Raw genomic sequence first — 22,631 nt, forward strand, 5'->3', positions numbered from 1 at the left:
CACACTAGATGGCAGCACCGAGACTATATGGATGCTAAAGTGCACTAGGAATTTAATTTTGCCGGAAATGCCAAGAGCCAATAAGGCACTCCAGGGATCTTTTACATGCCGCATAATCATACGACATGGCCGCTGAGGATTTTCTGCATCCCGAAAATCCGGTGTCTGGGCCGGGGATCGAACCCGCAGACTTGGGCTCAGAAGGCCGATGACAAACCAACTGCGCCACCCAGCCACATAAAATAACAATATTGTCTACCTGATTGGGTCATGTCCTAAATGTGACAAGGTGTAGAGCTGAGCAATTTAAACTGCTGTTCTTTAATCTGAATTAGTAGTGCAGAAAATCATGACAAATATTATATGAGGTAACAGCGGAAAAATTTGTGAGATTGCTTTGCAACAGATTCTTTCAATTTTCCTGTGGTGCAATTTTTAAGCCAGGTTTTAGTATGTCTTTTAAATTCTAATAATAGTCCAGTATAACAATTTTTCATTTAAAAATTTAATTTCTACAGAATATCTGGCATTTATTTATTTCATATAAATTTTCAATAAAAATTGAACACAAAATTACCATCAGTAATATTTTGAAATGCACATTTGATTTAATTTAGATATTAAAAAAAGTAAAAAATTTTCATCTATTGATTTAATACTTAATAAGAAACTTGTACAAAAATCATGACATCACTGGATGGTGGATGTTTTATTGAACATAGAAAAAATTGAAATATTTAAATGCATGTATATCAAATTAAAATGACTGAATACAAATTAAAAATTTACTAGGCTATACAATAGTTAATGAGGCAATACAATAAATCTTGCATTATACAAAAATTTACCATAAAAATGTTATTTTAAGATGTTGTTACAGTTGGAGTAACTTTATGTATTTTATTTAAAGCTAAATCGGTCCATTTTTGTTCTTGTTCTCTCAATGTTTCTTGTGGATTTCCATTATCAGGTTCAGGATCTGGAAGTTCTGAAGCAGGGACGGCAATAGGTTCATCAGGTAACTTTTCTTCTCGCCATGTGCTGTCAACAATATCAATAAGTCTGCCATTGCGTGCAACATTGCTATCCATGTCTTAAGAGTGAGACCTAAAATATATTTATCATTAAAAATAATTTCTGATGAATAATACTAACTTAAGAATATACATCAGAAATTAAAGGGAAAGAAAATGAAAATTATTTATAGACTTAGCATTACAGGGTTCATACTCATATGAAGAGAAGTAAAATAAGGATTCTTTTTTTTCAACTATAAAATATATAGAAAGTAAATTTCATTAAACAAAACAAATTGAAGTTTAAACTTTGTAATTCAAACACTATACAATCAGAAGCATAACAAGGATTTTATTTTAAATTTTTAAAATAAATCCCACTTTCAATTTAATGGCATCTTTCGTATTGATTACAACCCAATGCTCTACATCCATAATTTTTAACTGGTAAGCATACTTTTTGAAAAGGAAATTATATTCCCTTATTTAAAACCGTTTTTTTTTTTAAACAAATAAAATTTTTATTTTCTTCTTGCCAAGTTTAAAACTCGTTTACAGAAGGTTTTCATGACAACCTGTTATTTTGATGATTAGTGAAATAAAAATAGTGGAAAAAATGCTATTTAATATTTATTGAAACAATTTAATGCTAATATTGCTATTATGCCAATTTAATGCTAATTATATAATTTAAGATAAATATTGAGATAAAGCTCGACTCTAATAAGGATCTAGATCTAATCCATGGTGCAAGGAAGACGAGGATTATGGGGATAAATACCCCTTAGAATTAAATTAACAGCCAATTAATAATAAAAAAGAAAGACAATGAAATAACAATTCAAAAATGAATAAAATGCAAACATTTTGCAGCATTAAAAAAAAAAAAAAGTTTTAGAGTATGGAATAGGATGCCTCGAGAATTGGGCACTGTAAGCTTTTTACCATATATAAAATCTTTAATTTTCTTTCCATTTATTATTAGAAAATCTCATTTTTAAGTCATTTTTCTCAGTTTTCGGCCTGAACATAAAAGATTTTTAAAATAAAAGGGGCATAGTACTGCAAATCAGTGACCGTGTGGCAGAATTTTTTTCAGATATCTGCGACTAAACTCTCTAGCACTATTATCTTTCTGCAAGATACTTTTGATACTAACAAACATATATTTTACTAATTTAAAATAACAAATATGCTGTGTCAAAAATAAAAAATCTATTACTTTCTTAATTGAACATGTAATAATTTTTTATTCTATTATTATGGGTGATATTCTCGCATTTTGTTCAGGGGGAAACGCACACATTATTTACTTACGCATTTTGTTGTTATTGTTAATTTATGTCGCACTAGAGCTGCACAATGGGCTATTGGCGACGGTCTGGGAAACATCACGGAGGATGATCCGAAGACATGCCATCACAATTTTGATCCTCTGCGGAGGGGATGGCACCCCCGCTTCGGTAGCCCGACGACCTGCGTGCGAAGTCGAGCACTTTACGGTAGCACAGTTTAACGAGGACCAATACCGCACACCCTCGGTCCCTACGTAGACTGATCCAAGTGGTCACCCACCCGTACACTGACCGTGGCCAGTCCACTGTGGGACTACGCATTTTGTAATTACATATTTCGTATTTACACATTTGCATTACGCATTTTGTAACTAATCACAATAAAAAAAAAATTATTAAATATCATGAAATCTGCAGTAGTAATTCTTAAAAAAAAGAAAGAAAAAAGATTGATGACGGAATTACGCAAATGGGACTCCTCAAACGAGTGTTTCGTTTTGAGATAAGGTTGTTGTAATAAATAATATTGTATAAAAATATAGGATTTAAAAAATATGGAGAAATCAATAGCAAATAACTTCTGAAAATTCTATAGAATTATTGCCTTAGAAAATAAATACTCAAATGCACGATTCGAATTTTCCATATTGTTTCAAATATATTGGGATGTTTAACAACCACATGAAAATCAATAACTGCTGAAAATTCAATCGAAACATTACATCGATTTACGATACTATCGGTGTAAATTGCGCATCAATCAAAACAGTAATTATCTAAATGCATGATTCAAATATTACAAGTAAATTTTGGTAAAAAAGAAAGTTTTAATCTTGACATATTAATTAGTTGTAGTATATCACCAATTATGAACTCCAAGAAAATGATAGCAAAAGAGTACAGTTTTGCCAATTTTTAAAAAAATACAACAGGCTTTAAAAAAAATAGAAAAGTATGAGACTCATAAATTAATCTGAAGTTGAAACAATTAAATGCAATTCTAAATGAAGTTAAATTTAAAAAATACAAAATATGTTCAAGATAAAGCTTAGTAAAATTTTTTAATTATCGTTCGAATTATCCTCTTCTTTTTCTATATTTATCATTCAATAATAATAAGTATTTAAAAGTAGTTTATTAGGTATTTTGCCAGCGCAGGCAATAAAATGGCAACTGGGCACAAGTAAATTCAAATGGTTTTTCTCAACTATTTTTTAGGTGAGGCTATTTTTTTAGTAAATCAATAAAATAGCTGAATTTACTTCTGCAGGCGTAATTTATAGGCACAGTTTATTATTTAAAAGGTTTTCTATTTTAATTGTTGTTAATTCAAAATAAACCTTTAGAAAATTTATTGATACATTAAATTATCAATCTTAAAATTTTACTGGAAAAATAGAAAAATTTTACTGGTTGAGCCATTGAATCTGACAGTTGGAGTATGGGTCCTTGAAATTTCTAGCTGACAGTAGTGAAAGAAAATAATCTTTCAGTGATTCTGCTACAATTTTGAAGCTACGGATCTTTAGGACACAGGACTTCGATATTTCTGGGTCTCTTTTTACTAAAAGCGGGTTCCTATTAAAAATTAGAATTCTCTACCTCTTTATTCATCTATTAATATTCACATTCATAGTTCTTTTTATCTATTAATAGACAAAATAAAGAATTTATAAAAAATAAGAGTTATATATGAACAATAAAGTCTTTTAAAACTGATCAAACATGTACCTCAAGGAAAAGCAACAATGTAATTTCATACCCAGAATTCTAATTTTCTCATTCAGCTTTGAAAAAAAAAAAGAAAGATAGAAATTTATGCATGCATAAAGTTTGGTTGAAATTTTGTCTTTTTCCTCTATGCTGGAGAATTACATGTGCCAGGCCATAACTTATTTTTGATATCTCTGTTTAAATTTTTTGGTGCATTTTACATACTCTACTAGCATGTAACTGGAATCACTAATCTATACACTAACATAAACTTTTGAATCATTAATTCAAGTTTTAATTTTTCTCTAAAGAATCAGATTGCATTTTATCCTAATAATTAACATTTTCTAGAATTAGTAATCAAAAAAATTTTGCACCTCCTGTGGCAGAATTTTTTTGGGCTTTTTGAGACAAACCTCTCTGGCACTAGTAATATCTCTCTGCAAGACATACTTTTAATAAAAACAAATTTACATGCTACTAATTAAATTAAAATAATATAAACAATGTGTTCACAAAAAAAAAAAAAAAAAAAAACTCTACTTGGACAAAATAAAATTGTAGGTAGCTATATATTTTTTTAAAATGAATATGTAATATTTTTTTAATTCTAATATCATGGGTGATATTCTCACATTTTGTAAGAAGAAAAAAGACTAATTATTTTCTTTTTCACCATTTCGTAAGTCACATAATTAACACATAATTAAACGGTCACATAATTAAAAATCATGAAACCCGAAGCAGTTACTATCGAAAAAAAGATCGGCGGCGAAATCAAGCAAATTGGATTCTTTGGTACTAAATGTGCGTTTCTTTTCGAGATTTGGTTGTTGTAATATGTAATATATTAAAAACTTTGTGAAAATAAATACCCTCTCCTCCCCTGAAAAAAAAAAACAAGTGATAGATAGAATCATTGCTTTAAAAATTAAATATTCATAAGCGCGATTTGAATTTTCCACATTATCTAAAATATATCTGGATATTTAAAACCAAATGTGAAAATCAATACGAATAACTGCCGAAAATAAAATCGAAACATTACATGGAGTTTTGATAATATCGGTATAAAGTGAGCACATCAATAAATAATTATTTAAATGCTCAATTTAAAAATTTTAGGTGTAGAAATAATATTAACTGAGAAATAACTGGAATTTTAAAAACCCTGTGGAATTCGGTAGCACTAGCAATAAAATATGTTATAAAAAAAATAAAAAAACGAAATCGTTACATTAAAAGTAAATAATTGATTTGAGTTTTGCGTATAAACTGGAGCTCTGTGAAAAAAACATTTTATTGTGGGTGAAAATTAATATTCATGTAAAATAAATTATCAAATTTTAAATTTATTTTAATAGAGAATATAAAAACATACAAAAGCTCAATGGAGTAACATAGTTAATTATCAATAGTAAATTACTAACAACTCTTTTCTTTTTATCTCTGAGAATGTTGAGAAACTTGTGACAATCTCCATGAATTTACAAAAGTTTTCTTATTACCTACAGCATTTATTATTAATAACTGAATTAACTTCCTTTTGTGATTGTAATGATGGTAATTTGCGATTGAAATTTCTACCAGTTTCCGACTAGCTAGAAAATTCAAATATTTTCTGAAACTCTGTGCTAAGTGAAAATACAAGTAGATTCCTGATCACAACAAGAGTTTATTACCAATTAAAGGAAAATTGCATGTAACGCTAATGGATATTTTGATCACTTTCTAAGTAGCCGAAGAGTTCCAAATTCAACCATTATTCTAATTGATAAAATAAGCTAAAATTGTTTCCGGAATATTGTAAGCTAAGTTTATCATCATTTTATCACTTAAGAAATTTTTCGAAAAACAAAACTTTTTTGCTTTATATGTAGAAGTTATTAGTAATTGAAATTTTGACTCTTTTAAAACATAAACAGATCCAAAACTGCAAAAAAAAAAAAAAACATTTTTTAGGTAGACTAAAAAGAAAATAATAATTATATTTTTGTCACACCTAAAACGAAAAATGTTCGTGCATCACTTTCTAGAAACGGAGAAGAAGATGAATTTAAGTTGCTGATAAGATCAATCCCTCTTCTGTCTTCAGAAAGCGGTGTGTTCGACATTTTTGATTATATGAGTGATAAAATCCAATTATTTCACTCTTTTATTTTATTGACTTGAAAAACCTAGCATTTATAATTTTATTTTACATCATTTTATTTGTTACAACCAAGTAAAAATATTATTTATATTTAATATTTTGAACATACAGAAAAAGTTTTGAATTAATAATAAATTAACTATGAACCATTATATGTTACTTCAGTTTGATTTCTCTTCGGTGAAAATTAACAACAGAAAGTGAGTTTTATATATAAGTGATATACTGATAGAGCAGTTAATTTATAGCATACAATATGCTTGAATTCTAATTTTATTGTAAATTCACAAATAAGCAGAGTAGGAGATTAACGGAAAAAAATCTAGCAGTTTCATTTATTTATATTTTATTTACATAATCTGTTGGCTTGAACAAAACGTTTGTTGTTTGCCTGCTGGTTTAACCACAGCTCGGGGAGGGTTTAAACAAAAATATTTTAAAATGATTTCAATAAAAAGACTACCTACATGCAAACGAGAGGAAATTTAATTAAAAAAATTGTCTTTCCTCATTCTAATAAAAGATTTTAAATCAGTTAAATTTAAAAAAACAACTGTTACCAATCAATTGCATTGATACAGACCAATTTTTAAATTAATAGCTATAATAACTTAACCATTTTTTGCCTTTAGGACTTTTGATGTGCATAAATAATCTAATATTAATTTGAGAAGTTTCATATTATTTTCAATTATGGTTTTAAAGAAGGATAAATTTTTTTTAAATACATTATGCTAATGCATCAATATAATATGTTTTAAATATTTTAATAAAACTGTTTATTAATTTTAATTTTCACAATGTAGTTCACTATTCAATATTACCAACTATTTTTTTTCTCTTTTCCCCATATTTTTCAAAGAAAACATAGTAACACAAAAAGCATCACTATTAAAGTAATTTAAAAAGTTATTAAATAAATTACATTAAATTAAGAAAAGGAGAAATTATACTAGTTAAACTAGCTAACTTTTTCAATTTAGACCAAACTGGTTTTAAATTTATTCGAAATATTGTTTTAATGCAAATTTTAATTTTAAAAATAATACAAAATTGTGGTTACCCAGTACCATCCATATTTCGAAGGACAGAATTCCGTATATGTCGAAAAAAATATGTTTATTCTGAGAAAGTACTTTTTTGTGTGTGATTTAATAACTTAATATTGTCAACATTAATTAACATATTTAAGGAACAGCCTTAACTGGTTTGAAATCTTTTTTTCAAATATTAAAAAAAAATTGCGCCCCAAACTACAGCACTGGATATGAAGGGGATGATTATCATAACTACGGCAAGGCCAAGTGCCGCCAATTTTTTGGCGACCTATTTGGATAGGTCGCCAAGGGGTAGGAGGAAAAAGAGAAACCCGATCATGACATCACGACGGAAAGGGGGAAGATGGGGGAAAGAAAAGGCGCTCTCTAAGAGGAGAGGACCAAAAAAGAACGGTGTTACCGTCGTGATATCAGGAACGGGGAGGAAATTGAAATAACAGGTACAGAAGATAGAAAAAAAATCGCATGCAAAATGTAAACATAGTTCAAGAGTGAAAAATCTGGGTTTTAAAGAAACAAGGATAACGAAGTAGAAAATCAAAGATAAACATAAATAAACACTTACTTATGGAAACTCTATTCAAGTAGGCTAATCCATTTTAAAATTGTTAAGTTTTAACTGTTAATTCGAAATGGAAAGTTTGGCAAACGTAATAATTTTTATATTTATTGCATATTAAATACTATGCTTTTAAGGTAACGTTTTCAATGAAACAAAACTATTTTTTTCTTTAAATAACTAATTGAATTAAACTTTATCGGAGAAATTTCTAATTAAACTTCAATTTATGGTTATCGATTTCTAAACAAAATAATTATTATATTAAAACTGAATACATAATACTTTTTCTTCCAGTATTTAAACATTATAATACTCTATACAATTTAGATCTTATTTAAACAAATTAAGCAAAGTAAATGGTGTTTTTTTTTAAACATAAATTTTAAGCAAAATCATACTAACTTTAAATTTATATTTACTTTTTAAAAAAAAAAACAATAATTAGTCAAAAATAAAGATGCATTACGTCTAAATTATACACTATAAAATTTTTAAAATACAGGGAAAAAAACTTACTTCATTTACGAATAAACATCGAGTCGAAAGAGAAGGGGGAAAATAAACAGTAACTTTTTAATAATCTTAAATTAACAAATCTTAATTAACAAATCTTAAATTAACAAAAAAAAAGGAGTTTGAAATTAAGAAATAAAATTATATTTATTACAAATTAGACAATTTTAATAAATTATTAATTCAAATAAAAACTCTTACAAAAAAAACAGTTTGCAAAACTTTCCACTCAGCCATATTGAAAGACAGAAGTGCGCGCTTTTCTATCGAACCAATCAAAACGTTAGTTTTGGCGTGTTAGGCGGGAAACTTGCCAAAGCATCACATGATCTTTTTCTTAGAAGGCATTCCACCCACAGCTGCTCTGGGGAAAAAATTCATCAAGGTCAAAGTTCATCTTCCAGAAAGGACCGTGAAATTATCACGCCGCCTTCAATGGGACTTTGAGGAAAGGAAATTTATTACCATTGCAATACTGAAGTTATGCTTTTATGACTGAAAAAATATTCCTTATCAACTAAATTTTTTATGACTTAAATTATTTCGTAATAGTAACTTCCATTAATAATTAGGGTGAATAAAATTCAAAATAAATTACATTTTTTTAGAATAAGAGCATTCAATCAAGTAAAAAAGTATGTATTACGACAGCGATTCCCAAATTTTTTTCGATTATGAAACCCTGTATGATCCAACTTTTTTCGACGGAACTCCGATTTTGTAAATGTAATAATTTTACGCATGTAACAATTTAAAACGCCTTATGTAAACATTTAATGCATTGATATCCACGAACTAATTTTCAGAGGCACTAAATAGTTTAAAAATTATTGAACTCCTAATTATTAACATTTCAACATATTTTTTGCTCAAATAATTTCTCGGTATTAACTTCTGTTTCGAATTCTATAAATAACACTTATAGTCTTCAAAAGAAGTTTTATCTAGTGTCAACAGAAAAGGGTTAATGGGTTCAATCATTTAATCTTTTTTTCATGGTTTTTCAGAAATCTAGATTCTGATATTTTATTAATACTTCAGCCAGCCTCGGGGGGGGGGGTGCCAGGAAGGAACTGCCATGTAATAAATCAATTATATGCATTTGCCTTCAATAAAATTGACCCAACCTAATATTTATTTCTGAGTTCAAAAATTGATCTCAGAAATAAATATTGGGTAGGGTCAATAAGGTTCATATAATAAACTAGTTTTAAAGTCCTGCTTTCACGAATTCGCCTCTCCCCTTCTATGACTTCTCATTTATTAATTCCATATAGCTGATTACGACCTTAAAGGTTTTTAACAAAAAGGATGGAAATAGTGCACTTAATCGTCGTTGAAGATTTATATATTTGCTTACCAATCTGCAGTGAACGTTAACACATCTTAATTACATATTAACTGAAACTGAAAAATAAAATTAAAAAAATTTCTTTTTTATTATTCACTTTCGAATAAGGTTCCTTAGTTTAAGAAATTTTAAATTGTTACTTATATACATGTAATATAAAAGAAATATGATAAAAAGTCATTAAGAGTGGTGAAATACGATTCCTCTAAATTTTTCTCATCAATCCCACAATTTCAATTGAAAAATTCTGATGTCGGTGAAAATCTTCTTGTTTTTCGCATTTGATAAGTTATTTATTTTCTGGTTGTCTTTCTTTGAAGATTGAAGTCTTTCGAATTTTCTATTTTGAAGAATTCAAATAATAAAATCAATAATACAGAAAGTTACATTAAGATTGAGAAGAAGGACACACAGATATTATTAAAAATATTATTAAAAAAATTTAATTTCTGACATAATAAACTTTTTTCGGGAAATTTTATTATTCGTGCTTACATAACACTGAAGCATAACGGAATAAAATTATCTATTGGTAGCGATGCAATGTGTTCAATTTCTCTCCGGTTGAGTTCCCTTACCGTCAGGCTAACAATGGACGGTTTTTCTCTTCTCCCACGAATACGCGTTAGTTTTAACTACAAAATTCTTCACGAAATCGAATTTGGTCGACTTGATAAGGTTGCTGGGCTTGACTTAGGAATCCTCTTATCTTCTAGGTGTAGTTGAAAATGACAAGGTTTAACATTAACAGCTGCAAATGCTTTAGGTAGCTCCCATCGTCCATCATAAGTTACGTCTGTAGTTTATACATATATACACCTAGATTTTTTTTTTTTTTCTGTTTAGTTTTGAATAACTGGACCCAGCCAAGTTTTAGGACCCGCTACGTATTATTAGCATTTAATTATTATCATATTATTAGCCTAATTATTAGCATTTATTTATGATGTGCTTAAACTTCAGGTGTAGCCAATAATTCCAAAACTCATAGCTTTTCCAAAATGAAAAATACTGAAGCTGAATAGATTTTCCCGAATCGACAAATTGTTTGGTTATTTTCGGAACAGATCAAAATACCGTGTTTTTTATTATTATCAAATCAGTAAATAATTCTTTTCTTAGCAAGTCGACTCCAGAAGTTGATTTTCTTAGATAAAAATATTTAAATAGTCAGGGCTGATTGTGCTGCGGAAAAAAATCCGGATTTTTCGCTAACAGAGTGATCTTTGATCTCCGGAAGTTTCCGGAGATCGAAGGTCTAGACCAGTGATTCTCAACCACTGTGCCGCGGCACTTTTGTGTGCCGCCAAATTTTTAAAATGTGTCGCCAAATATTAGAAATGATACAATAAAAATTAAAAGGCTTTTTTTTATTACGAGTAAAGTTTAAATTAAAGAAAAGTGAACATTATGTATAATATCATATATATATATATATATATATATATATATATATATATATATATATATATATATATATACATAATATTATATATATATACTTTTACAATTTTTCCGGGCTTTAACAGCGTGAAAATCTTTGTCATCGATTGTCTTGTCTCTGACAATCTCAAAATAAGTTAAAATAAGAAGGAAGCATTTAAATTTAAATTGTCTATGGCAATTTCAAAAAATGTTGAAATAAGTAGAAAATTTAATGACCATTAAAATTATTAATTAACAAAAGAAAGAAAACTAAATATGATTTTCAAACGGAAATAAAAGCTAATCATTAAAGCAAGCTATGCAATTAATAGTTATAAAAGTGAATTAGCAAAGGATAACTAACAAAAAAACATGCTAACAATTAATTAGCAAAAAAACTAGTTAACAAGAAATCACACAAAAATAGCAATGTAGAAAAACTAACAGTTAATAACTGTAGAAAACAAGTTAACAATTAATAACTAGCAAAAAAATAAATAACTGTTACCAACTAATACAAAATTAGTCGAAAGAAATAATTATCTCTTAATAAACGTGCTTTTGTTGTACATATTATTTTATTTCACATTCAAAATTATTATCACTAACTATTTAACACAGTGTATTATAGGTAAGTAAACAACTTTTAAACTAATTTTTTTTTATTGTGTGCCGGCAAATTTCGAAATCGTTAAAATTGTGCCGCCACAAAAGAAAGGTTGAGAATCACTGGTCTAGACGTTTCAAAAAATCATTGATCACAGAAGTTTCCGGAAATCAAATTTTCAAAGGTGGAACTTAAAAACACAGTTTTTTTCATTTGTTTGTAAGGGAGAGCCAGAGAGATACTTTATAAGCTTATATTCATGATAAATATTCATTTTTTATCAGTAATTAGTTGTTACAATCATAAACTCCAGAAAAACATATTTGTAAATTTTAATTACTTCTCATGGTCATCATAGGTATGTGTAAATGGTATAGGTATGTGTAAAATTTTAAATATAACTCTTAAATATAAATAAAAATTTTAAATATAAAAGTAAACTCAGAAATGTTGAGAAAAAGGAAAAAAAACCTTGTTTACATTTGTTTTAATTTACGCTTTTTCTTTTTTTGTTTTCTTTTTTAAACTCACGACATTTTTTTGAATTTTGACTTGGGCTCACAATTACCCCCGAATAGCATTCATTACATCCTGCTTCACTTGTAATCTTTATTTTGTCACACTTTATTAACGTCATTTTTTGATCAACGTATCTACACGCTCTGTAAGATAGCCTATTTCGAAACTTCTGTGCTTATGATATTAAACTATACATTTATGATTTAAATTAATCTTAGCAAGTGTTATTTTTATAACCATAAGTTTAATGACTACAATGAAGATTTATAACATAATTTACCCAATTGTAAAAATATAATATTCTGTATATTGTATATACCAGTTATGTAAGTCGACCCGCTATATTTTTGATTGCGCACTTGTAATTTTTGGTATGTCAGGTGTATAAGTTGACTGCTGAAAAAACCAAATAAGAAAATTTTTAAAACGAAAAAATATGAAAAAAATTTTTTTTTAAGTCTATAAAGACTATTAAGTCTAGAAAAAAAAACTATTAAGTCTAGTATCTGCAAAATTTTCTTTAGTTAAAAATATTCCACATTGTACTCACTCGCATTTATGTTACATAAAATGAATTGTAATTACTGTAAAATCTAATAAAAAATGTGGAATTTCGAATTCTTTGGATGAGGGTGGAGAAAATTTTGTGTGGAACTCAGTAGTTTAAATTTGAAGCTTTATGGTATTTTTTTAAAAGTTTTTCATTGTGTTATATTTTTTTAAATAACTTCTCTTATTTAAATTTTTCTATCTGAAAGTAATTTAAAGTACGGTTATTGAAGAAAAAAAAAACTTTATAAGTAAAATTTATTGCAAGCATATTAAGAATAGTGTTGTAAAGGGCAAATTGATACAGAGTTATTCATATCTATCTCATTGAGTGAAATGCATCGATATTTCATGATCAACGAATGTCCGACTTTATTACTGGTGCATAAGTGCCTGATTTACGTCAAATTTTGAAGGTATGAAAAGCCTTATTTCTTTTATTATTATTTCTTCTATTATTTATATTTTTTCAACCTTATTTTTATTATTATTATTTCCACCATACAATTAAGAATTTTCTATTAAATGATTATAATTAAATTTTATATTAAATGAAACTCTTAAAAAAAAATAAAAAAAACTGGAAATAATGAATGAGTGATAGCTAAAATTTTTCAAGACTACTGAAAAATGCTTAAATTTATCTTTCACTCGTAAATTCGATTCTTGAGTTATTTTTTCCACCAATATATATTTCCTTTAAATTAAATATTTTTAACTGCTTAAAATATCTAGTTTTATCTCACATTTGCGACCACTTTGAAACATTTTCCAGATCGTGGGAACCCTGCAGCAAGTAAGATAAAATTTCATGCGTTTTTTTCAACTTTTTAATTTTTTAACTTTAAGCAACTTTAAAATAGTTATTGACTAACATAAAGGAAGTGAGAGATAAGTGTGCGAAAGATTTTAATAATAAAAAAAATTGGGAAAAAATGCTAATTACAGTTAACCGTCTTAATAGAGTATACTACAAATAAATTTCTTAGTATAAAAAAGTCAATTTTTTTATCAATTATATTTTTTAGATATTTTAACTCTTCTTTCTTCTCAATATAAAGTTTATTCTATTAATAATTTATGCTTTCTCCAAAAATAAATTTAAAAAACCCATGTAGGAATTTTTAATACATTTTTTTACAATTAATCGTTTTATATATTTAGTTTATCTTTAAAACAGTTTTTCATATTTTTCGAACCATAGTTGTAGAGTTGGTAGTTGAAATTTTCGACTCCAAATTTTTCAGAAAGCCAATCACCGACCTATAATATATTGAAATTTTCATTTAATCTTAGATTCAAGACATGAATTTGTAAAAAATATTAATGCACAGTCACGCATAACAAATAAATGTCTTAACCCAAGCTGATTCTGTAATAAATATTGAAGGAAACTAACCATGATACATTAAATTTAATTTTTACCTTTAGAACTTAGCTTAATAAATTTGACTTAGGAATTTTATGAGCTGAAGGATACCTTATTTGTTAAATATTTAATTAAATACTTTATAAATATGTATTATTTGCTATAAAAATTGGTGAAATGTTAACATGGATTGACATGAAATCATAATTATAAATACATTTTTAATTATAAAAGTGTATTAGGATGTAATTATTTAAAAAGTAAGTAATTTTACAAAAAAAAAATATTTTTAATTATGCGTCAATGATATGAACCTATCAATCTAAAAGATATTCGTTTAACTTTGTTATTTGTAATGTATTTATGCTTTTAGAAATAATTACAGCTCCATAGACAATATTAATTTTAAAATAATCAAAATCAGGAATTAAAGTTTGTAAAAATACGAAATAGTTTTGAAAGATCGCCTTGAAAGTGAAAATAGAATGAATTACAAAGAATAATAAAAGTAACAGAAACATTTAAGTTCCCTCACCCCCTTTTTTTTTTTATCTCAAAGGTGATTTATATTTTCGCAATTAATATTATTTATTTTCATTTAATCATAACGTTTTGCTGTTTCCAGGAAATCAATAGCTAGATTGTCCCTCAGTCTCAATAGCTTTATGTGTGCTTTTTTAATATTTTAGTAAAAAAAAAATAGGCTCAAAAACGTTTAAAGATTATAAATTAATTTTGTAATAAGTAATAATTTAAACGATTGTAGTAAGATTAATAAAAGTAATATTTCTATCCTCATGATTATAAACATTCCTCTAAATCATTTTCATAATCGGAGTTGAGCTAATTTTTTTACAATTCCGATTTATAGACATGATTATTTTGAATGCAGAATTTATTGAAAAGTTAGGAAAGTCAGATTACAAATTCTCTCTACGACCTAGCTCTTATTTGATTTTTGTATTTATAAACTTTAAGAAAAGCTTTTTTTTTACATTTTTGCAACTAATTTTGCTCTATTTGAAGATTTAATTGTTTACACCAATTAAATATTTTTCCTTAAACAAATTTCAATAAACTACACTGCGGTCTGTAAGATATTAATAAATGGAACTAAATAAATGAACAAAAAAAAAATGATTATTTTGAAGATTTTAAATTTGAAATTTTTCTTCTTCTAATTGTCATGTTTCCAAAGAATCACCCATATAACTGTCTAATATTAACATTTCAAGTTACTTATGCTTACATAAACTGCTGTTTGTAGAAAATGCAACACCATGAAAGAATCATCAGAATCAAATGAAATTTAATTCAGAAACGACTTGTACTGATACAAATAAATGATGAAATTTTCAAAACAAAAGAAACAAATTAAGCGTCCGAAATCAGTATTTGGTGCAGCAACCACGCGCTGCAATAAGTGCTGCTATACGACGTGGCATGGAGTCAAACAGATGTTGAATATCTGCTTGAGGAAGAGAATTCCATATCGCTTGTATGCGCAACCAAAGTTCGTCTTTGGAAACTGCAGGACGCGGATCACGAGTGAGACGCCGACCAACCATATCCCACACGTGCTCAATAGGCGACATATCCGGCGAATAAGCAGGCCAAGGAAGAAGTTGCATGCGTTGTGCTGAACAGAAGTCTCTAACAGTCCGCGCAACATGTGGGCGTGCATTATCCTGCTGAAAGATAGCTCCAGGGATGCCTTGAAGGAAAGGAACGACTTCGGGCTGTAGCACTTCACGGACGTATCTGTTGCTATTGAGATTACCCTCAATTCGTATCAAATTGGATCGTCCATGATACGAAATCGCACCCCAGACCATAACTCCGGGTGTTCGACCACTATGTCGTTCAATAATACACTCAGGAAGGCAGCGTTGACCGGCATAACGTCTAACACGAACACGGCCATCATGGGTCCACAAATTGAAGCGTGATTCATCTGAAAAGACAACTTGGTGCCAATCAGCTCGCCAGTCTCTGTGCTCAAGAGCCCACTGCCGACGCAGCCGTCGATGATCCGCCGTGAGGGGAATCCTGTATAATGGCACCCTTGCACGCAATCCACGGCGCAGCAGACGACGACGAATTGACGAAGCCGACAATTGTACACCTGTAGCAGTAGACCAATGTGCTGCCAGCTGCCTGGAGGAAGCTGTGCGATCATTCACCGCCATGCGGAGCAGGTGTCGATCATCGCGCTCTGACGTCACCTTCTGTCGTCCAGTGCCTGTTTTTCGAGTTGTTCGGTGCTCGTCGGTCCACTGCTTCCAAACTCGCATCACTGTGGAACTGTTCCGCTGCATACGAGCTGCTATTGCGCGATAGGAAAATCCTCCTTCTCGAAGGCCGATTATCCTCCCTCGTTCAAACTCCGTAAGTTGCTTGAATTTCTTATTCTTCCGTCGTGGAGGCATACTCAGGTCTCACTAAAAGTTTGCCACTAACAAATAATCATAGACTATTTTCAACGTCCCGCTACAGCACTTTATTTATACGCTTTCAGCATCAATTCAGAGGGGGCTGCGCGCGCCACGCACGCGCGATGGCTCTGAAACTTTATTAATTTGCATAATATCCTATAATTGACATTTGCTGCGAATTTCATTTGATTCTGATGATTCCTTCATGGTGTTGCATTTTCTACAAACAGCAGTTTATAAATCAAATGCCTTTAGTCTGAATCTATTGTCTGCAACTGGATCGCAATATTATTAGGCATGCTTAATTTTTAGTGGGATGATAAGTGGTTATGAAGAAAGTTTCAAATAAAAAATTTATGATAGAATTTTTAAATAAAAATGAAAGCTTAATGCAAGCATTACTTTTTATAAGCATTTATGGAGAAAAAGAAATTTGCTAAAGCTATCTAAATTATAGGAAATTTTGCCATTTATAATGGACATTTTAAAGGAATTATTAAATATATTGTGAGAAATGGTGTATTATATTTATATAGTATTTGACTATTTCAAAACCAAATCTTATCAATGAACACACAAAGAATACCTCCCATCCATTAATCATATGGTACTTGCGAACCTAATCCCTGCACCATGACGAAAGTGCTACAGCGGATGTTAGCAATAAAGCCCTGACCTTGGAATTTATGGTTGTTGGTTGATAATAGATAACTAAAAGTTCAATGTAGATTGTTAAAAATTGAACTTATAATTGTTATATAAGATTACAAATGAGATGAGCTAAATTATAATCATTAAGATATATAACCTGAGTTTCATGTCAAAATTACTGATTTAAATAAATTGCAAGTTGCATTTTATTTAATAATAAAAAATACTATTTTCGACTATTCGAAATATTTGTAAACATAGCATAATTTCTCTTATTGTTTATTATACTTTGCTTAGTTCAAGCCTCTCTTTACAAACTATTTAAAGTAAACCCCCCTCCCTCTCTCTCTTTCTATTTTTAAATTGAAAATAATACAGAGATGAATGTGCTCCGGAAAAAATCCGGGTTTCCAGATGTTTCGCTATTTGCGATCAGGAAATCCACAGTCCAGAAGTTTACAGAAATCATCGATCACATTTATGTATAAAAATTCTTGTATATTTTATTTAAAAATATTAGAACTAGAATTTATTCTTGGCATCTCTTTCATTTGTAAATATTTTTTCTGGTAGAATAATAAATGTGATTAGAGATAAAAGTAAACTAAATACATAATTATTAATTTAAATTATGCTGCATATAATTTATGTTGACTTTCACGTTGTGAAAATATCAATGATTTAAATTTATAAAGATATTAATTTTTTGAAATGCGTCATTAATGATTTTACTCAGGAAATTTTCAGGATTTTTTAATTGGGCTCACAATTACCCCTGATAATAAGAATAGGGGTGGAAAATAAGACACTACTCGTAAGTGGAATAAAACAAAAAATTTTATTTGTCATGCTGCTCGAGAATATTTCAAATAAGAAGTTAAGAAATTCTGTAGAATATTAGCTATTAGTTGTGGTGCAGCTACATTTTCTTACAACTCTGAAATCAAGAAATTGATCCTCTTTTGTATTCTTAGCTGTTGCAATCGAAAATCTTCTGTTATAAATAATGTTGCTTGCTAGTTGAAGGCATCACATATGATTGTGATTTTTGGAACTTACAATAACGCTGTATGGCTAGATTAAAACAAGAGAAAAACAAGCTTAATTTCCCGATACATAGATATTAAATAAGTTTTTTATATATATTAAATTGGATTTTTACTTACTGTATTGTAGATTTAATAAGATAGCTTATCCATATATTTTTAATGTTTATTAACACATCATTGTTCATTTTAATTGACAGTTTATAACAGCAAAGATATATTTCATTAATAAAAACTAGTAGGACAAAATATTACACGTACTAAGATGCAGTTTCCGTGTTTTGAGAGGCACATGTAAGATATGCAATTTAATCACTGCAGGTGCAAATAATTTAATACACGATTTAAAACGCAAAATCATACTCTTTTTTCTTACTAAACATTCCTTCAGATTTTTGACTTTATAGCTTGAGACGAATAACAAAACATTTCTAACAGTGTTATTGATAAAGATGTTGAGCCATAAATACTAAATAAAAAGACTCATTCTTGTATTGATATCTTTGTTAATGAATATATTCGGACTTCTCTTTTTGAATTAAAATTTGCCTGGTTTTTGGGAAAGTACTGCACAATTTTCTCAGATTTTTTTGTCCACTCTTTTTGGAAAGCTTATTACGTGTAATATAATAAATTATAACTACAGTGGATACGCAATGCATACGAATCGTCAGACGTAATTTTCATCCTAGAGCCTTTGATACATCAGATACTGTTCAAGCAATTTTCAGTTCGCTTCTATGTAATAAAATAATAATAAATTTGAACTCATTGAACTTCATAGCTTCGAATTTGGAAAAATCATTTTAACACATTATTTTACCCAATATAAGATTTCTAAAAATGCAGAAAAGGAAAAGTTACGTTAAAAATACATCAGGGAATAGAAATCTTAAATACATATTTAATATCATAATAAACAAATATCTGTCTAAGAAATGGGTAAATAAAAAATGTTTTATAAAAATAAATAAACTTACCTTTCTCTCTCCTTTGTCATTGTCTAAAAATGAGAAAAAACTGTTTCTCCCCCTCTCTATTATAAAATAGCGGCTGACTTTGAAGATTTTATTTATTTATTTATTTTAACGAAAAAAACATCTTAAAATTTCCTTTAAAGAAATGTAAGGTCAAGAGGAATTTAAAAAAAGTTACACAAGTGAATGAAATGTTTCTTATGAAACTCGTCTCTTAAAGAAAAGATTAATATGTCATTAAATATTATTGTTTGAAGTTTTTGATTATTGGAATATGTCTCACAAAAGTGGGATGCTAATTTATTTTATTTTGTTAAAAAATCTTTAATGTTACGAGATGTTTAAAATATGACTTTTAACATTATTGAAAAGAAAGCTCATTCGTTTTTACGGGACGTGGTGTAACGCATGATACTTGTCGCCTCTAACACATGATATATGAAAATGAAAAAAAAAATTAGAGATAGTAATAATTTCTGTTATATATGTCAGGAACAATGATAATTACCATATTAGCGACTTGGTTACATTTAAAACGAAACATGGAACTCAATGCGTTTTTTTATTTTTATTTATTTATTCATTTTAAATATTACGACAGTTTCAGAATTGAAAATATTCATTAAATGATTCGGGGATTTTTTTGCAAATTTTTATAAGATCATGTGTTAGAACTTTCATAAGATCATGTGTTTTGTGCTTTTATAAGATCATGTAACACAAATATTAAAACACAAAATTCTCTTTGCAATATTTAGTAATAATTTTAATTAAATCTTTCGATTTTAGTTCTAATCTTAAACTCTAAGCTGGAATTTAATTTTAAAATTTTATGACTGGGAAGAGCATTGACCTGATGTCGTATTCTGATGCATTGATTGTATTGACTTGTTTGGGGTTCTCTCAGAAATGTTTTTTATTTTCAATTTCTTAGTAAAAAAAAATTAAAAAAAAATAATTAAATAGATAAATGAAATATTTTTTTTACTGATTTGATTTAAATTTTAACAAAATCTTTTTATCGCGTTTAAAGTTATAGTTTTTTTTAAAATTAAACTCCAAATTTATAATTGAAATACGTGCAATGGAAACTAGTATTACTAGTACTAGTATTATACTTTTGCGAACAACTTTTTTTCAAGTTTAAGTGTTGTTTATTATGATGAAAGTTGAGATTGTTGACAATGTAATTTTCTCTATAAATCAACTACAGATATTTCTTAAGATGCAAGCATTCATGATGGATAAAACAAATCAATTAGGTTAAAAATAACATAAATGCTAAAGAACAAATAAAAGCAGCAAAAGTTCTCTTAGAGCCCTAAAATGTAAATTACATTTTACTTTTATATATACTAAAGTGCAGGTTGGTATAATCAAACTGAAGAAACAAAGAAACACTGTATTGACTTATGTCAAGACACTGTAACTAATTTTATAATACATGTTTATTTAAGTTTTTAAAACTATATACTAAAATATCTGAAATATATTTCTTATTAACAAAATAGTTCACTGTTGCCTTCTAAGGATAAATTATTTTAAATGTATAATTTGCTTTTGTAGATCCATTTACTAAGATATTCTCCAATTAATTATTTTTTATGTAAAAATATTGATTTTTCTGTGAAGATTTTCTTATTATTTATTTTGAATCTACCATTCCTTTTTTTTCTTATACTATTATATAATATCTTATTTAGTAATGTTATAAGAAATTGCTCTCTTTTTTAGTCGTATAATTATGAAATAAGACTTGGTTCTTGTACTTTATCACTTTTGAAATTGCATTTAAAGAAAACAATGTTAAAGTAAAGTGCTGCGTATGATAATGAAATATATATAAATATTTTTTTTAAACTTTTATAACTTTTGAAACTGTAAACAAATGAATAAAATAATAAGGTTAAAGTAAAGCACTTTAAATGTATTAATTGCTTTCTCAGGTCTATTCCTTGAGATCTATTTTAATTTATTATTTGCGTAAAAGTATCGATTCCTTTGTGAATAATTTCTTATATATATTTCCAATTGAAAATTATCACCTTTTTCTGATTAAATGTTTAATTTGACTGTACTGTTTATTTTGAATGTATAAAGTGTTTCCTTAACTCATTTCTCAAATCTATCATAGTTCATTATTAGCGTAATAATATGTATTTCATTGTGAAGAATTTTTATTATGCATTTGGAATAAGAAAATTTAATCTATTCTTTTCGTCCTAATTACGCATCTGAAATGCTGAATTTAGCGATAAAAGCAATAAGTAATGTATTGCAATAAAAATACATTATAAAATTTCGTTACATTTGAAATTGCAAACTTTTAAGGTAATTGCCATAAGATCTTCATCCTAATTAAAAAATAATAAAAATAAGGTTAAAGTAAAACATTTAAATGTCTAAGCTTTCTTAGAAACGTTTTCCTCAGATCCATCTTAAACGCATTTTGTATTGAAAAATGCATAGTTCATTTAAATCTTCATCCTATTGAAAAATGAATAAAATTTTTAAATCAAATATGAATTATATTTCAGAAACAAAGAAAAGAAACTGTGGTGCATTATAAGACTTTTTAAAATTATTATTCAAATGTTATCTCATTAATTTTGAGTCAAACAGATTTTTTTTAAAAAAAAGAATAAAAGGATTAATAACTTTAGATAAGACGTTTGCAAAACGTGTGTTTAATCTTTAGGAACTGACACCGTACGTTATTCAAGAACTAATATTTTGTATACGTTCTTTAAGAACAAGAAATCGGAACCGGTTACTTAATAACTGATATATCTTAACCGATAAGTTCTAAGGAGTAGTCAGGGAATTTGAGCCAATGAGAAGGAAGAGGCGTAAACGTCATGATTCGAGGAAAACTGGTTCCCTCCGCCAGAAACGTTATCTTCCTTCCTCGGCGACTCTTCGCCAACTTGCCGTAGTTATGATAATATCCCCCTTAAAGGGAGGGATAGTCATAAAATTTAAAGTATTTGAAAAATTCTTTAAAAATTTTGGTGCCTAAAATAATTCTTTGTTGCTTTGAAGCAATGACATGATAATGATTAATCGATGTAAACTGCATCGGGATTATCAAAACTTTAAATACACTTCAATTTCCTCTCTTTTCGTTCTTAAATGGAAAAAACGTATTGAACGGATCTACTTATTCATTACAGGAAAAGCTGGCTTCTTTTCTAATGACAAATTCTCCATTCGCGATCGCAACACTCGAATACGCCATCTGGGGAGAGACCGGTTTCATGCCTTTAGCCCTTTTCCCTTCCCTCTCCTCCTCTTTTCAGTTGTATAGGAATGTACTACGATATTTTCCCTTTTCTTAATATTTTTTCTTTTTATTTAATAAAAATATTTTTTAAAATTTCCATGATACTTTTC

The 22,631-nt window shown here is 28.2% G+C and overlaps 1 protein-coding gene across 3 annotated transcripts; it reads right to left on the reverse strand.

Annotated features, from left to right (window-relative positions):
* Positions 1–692: 692 nt before the first annotated feature.
* On the reverse strand, positions 693–22,476 carry LOC107453889 (anaphase-promoting complex subunit 13). 3 transcript variants are annotated; one of them, XM_087151861.1, is made up of 2 exons: positions 22,410–22,476; positions 693–1,107 (listed from the first exon to the last, which is right to left on the reverse strand). In XM_087151861.1, the coding sequence occupies exon 2, from the start codon at positions 1,089–1,091 to the stop codon at positions 864–866; it is 228 nt and encodes a 75-aa protein (XP_087007987.1). In that variant the 5' UTR covers positions 1,092–1,107; positions 22,410–22,476; the 3' UTR covers positions 693–863. The 3 variants fall into 3 exon arrangements, with proteins under 3 accessions (XP_087007987.1, XP_087007986.1, XP_087007985.1); XM_087151860.1 differs by lacking the exon at positions 22,410–22,476 and adding an exon at positions 7,247–7,986; XM_087151859.1 differs by lacking the exon at positions 22,410–22,476 and adding an exon at positions 7,240–7,986.
* Between the last annotated feature and the right edge of the window lie 155 nt (positions 22,477–22,631).

Source organism: Parasteatoda tepidariorum, chromosome 9 (genome assembly GCF_982258835.1).
Source record: "Parasteatoda tepidariorum strain Cologne lab strain chromosome 9, Ptep-v5.0, whole genome shotgun sequence".
NCBI classification, from domain to species: domain Eukaryota; kingdom Metazoa; phylum Arthropoda; class Arachnida; order Araneae; family Theridiidae; genus Parasteatoda; species Parasteatoda tepidariorum.